Genomic DNA, 7,882 nt, shown 5'->3' on the forward strand with positions numbered 1-7,882 from the left:
TGTGTTCTCATTTTCATTCGTCTCTATATATTTAGGAATTTCTCTTGCTATTTCTTCTTTAACCCACTGATTGTTTAGGAGTGTGTTGTTTAACCTCCAGGTATTTGTGAATTTTCTAAGTCTCTGATGGTTATTGACTTCTAATTGTATTCCATTGTGGTCAGAGAATGTGCTTTGAATAATTTCAATCTTTTTAAATTTATTGAGGCTTGTTTTATGTCCCAGCATATGATCTATTCTGGAGAAAGTTCCATGAGCACTAGAAAAGTATGTGTATCCTGGTGATTTGGGATGTAATGTCCTGTATATGTCTGTTAAATCTAATTCATTTATCAGATTGTTTAGGTTTTCAATTTCCTTATTGGTCTTCTGTCTGGTTGATCTATCTGTAGGAGAGAGTGATGTGTTGAAGTCTCCCACAATTATTGTGGAAACATCAATTGCTTCCTTTAGTTTTGCCAGTGTTTCTCTCATGTATTTTGTGGCCCCTTGGTTGGGTGCAAAGACATTTACGATTGTTATTTCTTCTTGCTGAATTGCCCCTTTTATTAGTAAGTAGTGGCCTTCTTTGTCTCTCAAAACATCCCTGCATTTGAAGTCTATTTTATCTGAGATTAATATTGCTACACCTGCTTTCTTTTGGCTGTAGCTTGCATGAAATATTTTTTTCCATCCTTTCACTTTCAGTTTCTTTGTGTCCCTGTGTCTAAGATGAGTCTCTTGTATGCAACATATTGATGGTTCATTTTTTTTGATCCATTCTGCGAATCTATATCTTTTAATTGGGGAGTTTAATCCATTTACATTCAACGTTATAACCGTGAAGGCATTTCTTGAATCAGCCATCTTATCCTTTGGTTTATGTTTGTCATAATTTTTCCCCTCTGTCTATTAATATCCTTTATTGTACCCATACCGAATCTCTTTAGTACTGAACCTTTCTCCAAGTCTCTCTGTCCTTTCTTTGTTTCTCTGTCTGTAGGGCTCCCTTGAGTATCTCCAGTAGGGCAGGTCTCTTGTTAGCAAATTCTCTCAGCATTTGTTTGTCTGTGAAAAATTTAAGCTCTCCCTCATATTTGAAGGCGAGCTTTGCTGGATAAAGTATTCTTGGCTGGAAATTTTTCTCACTCAGAATTTTAAATATATCGTGCCACTGTCTTCTTGCCTCCATGGTGGCTGCTGAGTAGTCACTACTTAGTCTTATGCTGTTTCCTTTGTATGTGGTGAATTGCTTTTCTCTTGCTGCTTTCAGAACTTGCTCCTTCTCTTCTGTGTTTGATAGTGTGATCAGTATATGTCTCGGAGTGGGTTTATTTGGATTTATTCTATTTGGAGTTCGGTGAGCATTTATGATTTGTGTATTTATGTTGTTTAGAAGATTTGGGAAGTTTTCCCCAACAATTTCTTTGAATACTCTTCCTAGACCTTTACCCTTTTCTTCCCCTTCTGGGACACCAATGAGTCTTATATTTGGACGTTTCATATTATCTATCATATCCCTGAGGTCCATTTCGATTTTTTCAATTTTTTTTCCCCATTCTTTCTTTTATGTTTTCATTTTCCATTCTGTCATCTTCGAGGTCACTGATTCGTTGTTCAACTTCCTCTAGTCTTGTACTATGAGTGTCCAGAATCTTTTTAATTTGGTCAACAGTTTCTTTAATTTCCATAAGATCATCCATTTTTTTATTTAGTCTTGCAATGTCTTCTTTATGCTCTTCTAGGGTCTTCTTGATTTCCTTTATCTCCCGTACTATGGTCTCATTGTTCATCTTTAGTTCTTTGAGTAGCTGCTCTAGGTGCTGTGTGTCTTCTGGTCTTTTGGTTTGGGTGCTTGGGCTTGGGTTATCCATATCGTCTGGTTTTTTCATATGCTTTATAATTTTCTGTTGTTTTTGGCCTCGTGGCATTTGCTGAACTTGATAGGGTTCTTTTAGGATTTGTAGACCAACTGAAGTCCTTATCTCTAATTTATCAGATCTACAGGTTCGTGGAGTACACTTTCTCTAACTAACCAGCAGGTGGCGTCCACGAGCCACCTGTTCTCCACAAGCCAGTTCTCCCCTGCTTAGCCTTTTTGGTGAGTGGGGGAGTGAGTCTTGTGGGGTCCAATTGGTGTACCAAGCTTGCGTGTGTAGTTGGTGTTGCCTGCCCTGTGTATGGGGCGTGTTTCTGGGCAGTCGGGGGGGGGGGGGTGGCTCTAACAATCAAATCTCCCTGGTGATCCTAGAGTTTTAAAGCTGCTGCAATCGTCTAATCCTTCAGTTCAGTCCTGCCACAGTTTGTCTCTGCCACTGACCCACAAGTCCTTGGAATTGGCGTATGGCTCCTGAGACTTGCAAGTGGGCCCCTCTTCCAGTCCGTGCACCCCGGGTCCTCTGTTGAGGGATGACTGTGCTATGTCACAGGTGAGTGCCGTCCCCCCAGGGCAGTTCTGGGCTGGTGGGCTGTGTAGGGAGGCTCCCAGTGTGCTGAAATGATGGCTGAATGGGGCTTTGTTAATTCACTCTGCTCCACCTTCCCAACTCTGGGACTATCAGCTGAGGTTGCAGGGAAGGCTAATGTCCACACCCAGTTTTGTGGTGTGTGCCTGTTATTTGAAGCACTTCCGTCACACTCGGTTGTCTGGGGCAGTTCTGGGCTATGGGGCTGGCGATGGGCAGGAGTGTTTCCTGTCCACCAGGATGATGGCTGTGGGCGGACACCCCCGTTTTCTTGGGAAGTTGTGGTGTTTAGTGAATTTTCTCAGCCACTGGATTATTGCGTTTTGTCTCAGAGCTCTCCTAGTTCTGCTCTTGACTTGACCTGCCCAAATAGTAAGTCTTTGAAGCTTTCTGTATTGGGCTTCTTAGAGTAATTGTTTTAGAAAAAGAAAAAAGGATTAAAAAAAAAAAAAAAAAAAAAACAGGCCCTCCTCGGAGATCTAATGGGTTATTGAAATGCTAAGAGACAAAGCAACCAGGGCCATTAAGGAAAGGTCCACAGGGCAGAGAGATCAGCTTTTCTTCGGGATTTGCATATGCGCCTCAGGGCCCTTCCCCTTTCTATGTTCACCAGAACTCCAAAAGTCCTCCGCTTTTATTTTGGAGTTTTTCGTGTTGTTTTTTTTCTATGCCAGTCTCCTTTCTGCTGGGCTGGCTGCTCTCAGATTCCCTGGTGTCTGGTCTCAGTCTATCTATGGTTGGAGTCTGTATCAGTAGAATGAGTTTCCGATAAGAGCAGCCACTGCAGTTCTCCCTTCTCCTTCCCGGAGCTGACAGCCCCTCCTCCCACGGGACTGAGCCTGGCAGGGAGAGGCGCGGGTCCCCTGGCCGCAAAAACTTACAGATTTCGTTGATCTCAGCAGTTCCACGTTTTCATGACTGTTGTATGAAGTATGCCCAAAGTCAGATTGCTCTGTGGTGTCCAGTCCACGCAGTTCCTGGCTTTCTACCTACTTTCCTGGAGGAGTAACTAAAACATACAGCTCACCAGTCTGCCATCTTGCCCCGCCTCCTTATCTGTCCAGTTTTAACTTTTATACTCTTCTCTATGTTTTTTATTGTCAGAACTCACTGGCATTCCACATTCTCTCCTAACTCTAGACCTCTGCACATTTGTAAAGTGATTTATATCTTTTTAGTCTAATTCCTTGTCCTCCTTCTGCGGTAAACTAAAATGTTGCTTCCTTAGGGAAACCTCCCTGCCACTTCCAGATTGTGGTATACTACTGTAGCCCTCTGTAATTCTCTTGTTTTCTCTTTGCTTACTAATAAAATAATTACAAATAATTATACATAAATAGATTATAATATATTTTAACAATAATGAATTATAATAATATAAATATTTATCCTCACATGCATAAATTCATTCTTAGACTTTTAAGTTTCATGAGAGAAGAAATAACCATGTCTTTTTTTCCTTAAACAAATTACAATTTATTTAGATAATTGTCTCAGTTCTTCAATATATATATTTTTTAATTTTTTTTACCCTTTATTTTTTTATTTCAATTTTATTGAGATGTATTCACATACCATGCAGTCATACAAAGCGCACAATCAATTGTTCACAGTAACATTATATAGCTGTGTGTACATCACCAAAATTAATTTTTAAACATTTTCATTACTACACATAAAAAAATAATAAGAATAAAAATTAAAGTGAAAAAGAACAATTAAAGTAAAAAAGAACACTGGGTGCCTTTTTTTCCCCCCATTTTTCTACTCATCCATCCGTACACTGGACAAAGGGGAGTGTGGTCCATATGGCTTTCCCAATCACATTATCACTTCTCATAACCTACCTTTTTAGACAATCGTTTTCAAGTTTCAAGTGTTCAGGGTTGTTGTTTGATAGTTTCAGGTATTTACTGCAAGCTATTCCAATTCATTAGAACCTAAAAAAGGAATGACCATGTCTTACATACTGTTATGTCCCTGAGACCTATTGCAATGCTTGAAATATGTTCTAAAACCTGCATTATTTTTGGTTGACTAGATAGCAAGCATATGTGTGGGTCTAAGTGAATATTGTACATGATTTTCTATGCATCTCTAATTTGAATTTCAATCTTAGAATATATGTCTAATTTGAAATTCAAATTAACACTAAGTTAAACTTCAGGGTAATCTTCATTATACCAGAGTTTTAATACACCTATGTTTAGGCATACACAGAGATATCTATGTTTATGTATCTAGTTCTAAGGTTATAATTTTTGCTGCACCACGAAATTTTCATAACCTTGGACAAATAACCTCCATGAGCCTTGGCTCTTGTAAAATGGAGATCAGTGTACCTGCCCGTGGTACCAGTCATTATAGTTATGAAGATCAAAGTGAAATAACAACTGCAAAGGTGCTGTGTAAACCTAGAAGTTCTTTAGAACAAATCCGGAGGATTCTGAGAAGCTCCCCCAGTACAACTATTACCAATTTTTGGATGAGCTCCAAATGGGACACAGTGAGAGACTTTTATATGAAAACACAGCCAAAATAACTACAGAATTACAGGCTTGAAATATCAGCTTATTACTAAGGCTGTTTTGAGTGCTTATTCTATGTGCAATCTGTGACTTCTTTAACTTTGGAAGAAGTAGGCCACATGGAGACAGAAAACTTGTCTTCAGGGAGTTCTCGGTCATTAAGGGAAAATTACTGCCTACCTAGGGAAGAGAATACAAGAGAATGATCAGGAAAATAAAGCAAATTCTCAATACAATCATCTGATAATTTATTTGATAAAGTGACTGAGCTGTGATTGTACAGACAGGGAAGTAGAACTCCATGAATCAGTGATACAGGAGAATGTTTCTGGGAGATGCTAGTTAGCAATTGCAAGGATCATGAGCACTGAATAGAATTTAGACAAACCATGAGAAGACAGCACTGCATTAATGGAAAAGGAAGCAACAAAATTAATGAGATGTAAGGATGATGGAGAAAGATATAGAGGGTTATATGGGTACCTTTTAGGGGAGAATGTGAGACAATTCACATAAGTAGAACAAGGTTATTTACGGAAGGTGTTAACTGCCAAGCAGGAAAATGGAATGTATTCTGTAAACATAAGGAAAGCCATTGCATGCTTTTAAACAGGTGGTGCGTAACTTGTTAATTTCATATTTTCAGAAGATAAATCTGGCAACATAATGAGGTCGAGATAAGGGCTTGCAAGATGTTAGAAGAATAAGGATTCTTATTCTGTAGAGAATTATTCTATAGGTAATGAAGGAGGAGGAAGAATCAGGATTCCTGTTCTAAAGTTCCAATTAGTGCTTGGGATGGCTTGAGTAGGTGAGGCAGTGGAGAAGAAACAAGAGTAGGCAGGTAAAAGAAGGGTTTCAAATAACAGAGTTAGCAGATGAGCTATAGGGAATGAAGGAGGAGGAAAAGTCAAACCTCAGATTGCCATGCTCCAGCAGTGGGAGGATGACTATGACAGCAGGGTAGCTGAGCAGGGAATTGACAGGCAGAAGATGATAATGATTTTTGGAGAACTGGCAATGAGTTGACAGAGGAAAGGTGAAGCATAAGTTTTCTTCCAGATGTTGAAGAAATGAGTACAAGTACCAGGCAGTAGCAGATTGGCTTACCAGGGCCCTATATGCTGGCATTGAAGAATGCAGAAATGTCAGTTCTCACATGGTCCCTGTTATTTCTTTGAATGGATAATTTGATGGAAATATTATTGAAGCTCATGAAAGATATGATATACAAGACTTGCACTCTTGAGAAATCTTAGATTGAGTTACATGATAAGGGCAAGACTATCTTGGAGTTTTGGCTGACAACAGGCCAATATACCCCAGGTCATAGATTTGCTGGGACGTGATCTCCGTATAGTAGCAATATAGTAATGGTAATATCTTTATCTTCCGTAGGTGGGGAATAGTTGGTTTAACTGAAGTTTTTGTAAGCCTTTGGTGAATACTACTGAGACCATGATCAGAAGAAAGTTGTGTTTTCCCTACTGCTTGTTATGTGATGGGAGGGAGGGAATCCTAGGTGTGGAAAACACTCTGAGGGAATTCATGGCTGGCCAGTCTCAGGAAACAATTGCAATATTTTGTCCTCAGGGCATGACTGTCACCATGATGGCCACATTGAATCTCAGCAGCTTCAATCCGGGCCCCTTTATTCTGGTAGGGATTCCAGGACTGGAGCAGTTCCACATTTGGATTGGGATACCCTTCTTTGCCATCTACTTTGTGGCCCTTGCAGGTAATGGCATCCTTGTCTACCTCATAGCTATGGACTGCAGCCTCCATGAACCCATGTTCTACTTCCTCTCTATGCTGGCCTCTGCAGACATCATTTTATGCACAACATGTGTCCCTAAAACCCTTGGCATATTTTGGTTTGGTGCTCAGGAAATCACATTCTCTGGCTGCCTCACCCAGTTATTCTTTGTCCACTTCAGTTTTTTTCTTGACTCAGCAATTTTGTTGGGCATGGCATTTGATCGTTACATGGCCATTTGTTCTCCTTTAAGATATACTAGTGTTCTCACACCTAGAACAATTGTCAAGATCATGGTGGGTATTGTCAGTCGGAGCTTCAGTGTCATTGTGCCTGTTGTTTTCCTCGTGAAGCGTTTACCCTTCTGCAAGACACGCCTCATCCCTCACACGTACTGTGAGCATATAGGTGTGGCCCGGCTATTCTGTGCTGATATCTCCATCAACATCTGGTATGGATTTGCTGTGCCTATAATGACTGTCTTCTCAGACCTGATTCTCATTATTGTTTCCTACACTCTCATCCTTCGTGCTGTCTTCCACCTTCCATCCAGAGATGCCCGGCAGAAGGCCCTCAACACCTGTGGCTCCCATGTCAGTGTCATTCTCATATTTTACACACCAGCCATGTTCTCTGTCCTTACTCATCGCTTTGGTCACAATATCTCTCGCACCTTTCATATCATGTTTGCCAACCTATATGTGACCATCCCTCCCGCACTCAATCCCATCATTTACGGAGTAAAGACAAAGCAGATCAGGGATAAGGTCATCCTTCTTTTCCTTCCTAAAGTGATGCAGTGATCTGAGGATGAGAAAATGGAGAGATGAATTGTAGGAAATCAAGCAACCATATTGATTTAATAGGGTTTCTGATGTACATCAGTGGTAGGAAAACCTCCAATGATAAATCCAATTCCTATGAATTTCAAGTTCTCAACTTTGGTGGAGAAAATAGTGGTTGAAATTAGAGGAGTTAAGAGGCAAGAGGGTTAAGGATTCTTCAAGTCCTAATAAAACCATAGGTATCAGATGGAAACATCCTAATGTTCTAGCATCAAAAACATTTTTTTCCTTTCTTTGGTCCTTATGTCCTGTTTCAATTCCTTCCTTTCAAAATAGAAAAAATAATAATACTTAAGGCATAGGCTTGTT

The 7,882-nt window shown here is 40.0% G+C and overlaps 1 protein-coding gene across 1 annotated transcript; it reads left to right on the top strand.

The window, feature by feature from the left end:
- The first annotated feature begins 6,580 nt into the window (after positions 1 to 6,580).
- LOC119537043 (olfactory receptor 52H1-like) lies at positions 6,581 to 7,531 on the top strand. Its single transcript, XM_037839668.1, has one exon. It carries the CDS (start codon positions 6,581 to 6,583, stop codon positions 7,529 to 7,531), a length of 951 nt encoding a protein of 316 aa, XP_037695596.1.
- Positions 7,532 to 7,882: the final 351 nt, after the last annotated feature.

The sequence above is a fragment of the Choloepus didactylus genome, chromosome 6, assembly GCF_015220235.1.
Source record: "Choloepus didactylus isolate mChoDid1 chromosome 6, mChoDid1.pri, whole genome shotgun sequence".
Lineage (NCBI taxonomy): Eukaryota > Metazoa > Chordata > Mammalia > Pilosa > Megalonychidae > Choloepus > Choloepus didactylus.

Excerpts from the sequence above, each read along its gene's own strand:
- LOC119537043 (XM_037839668.1), top strand. The coding sequence starts at position 6,581 with ATGATGGCCACATTGAATCTCAGCAGCTTCAATCCGGGCCCCTTTATT.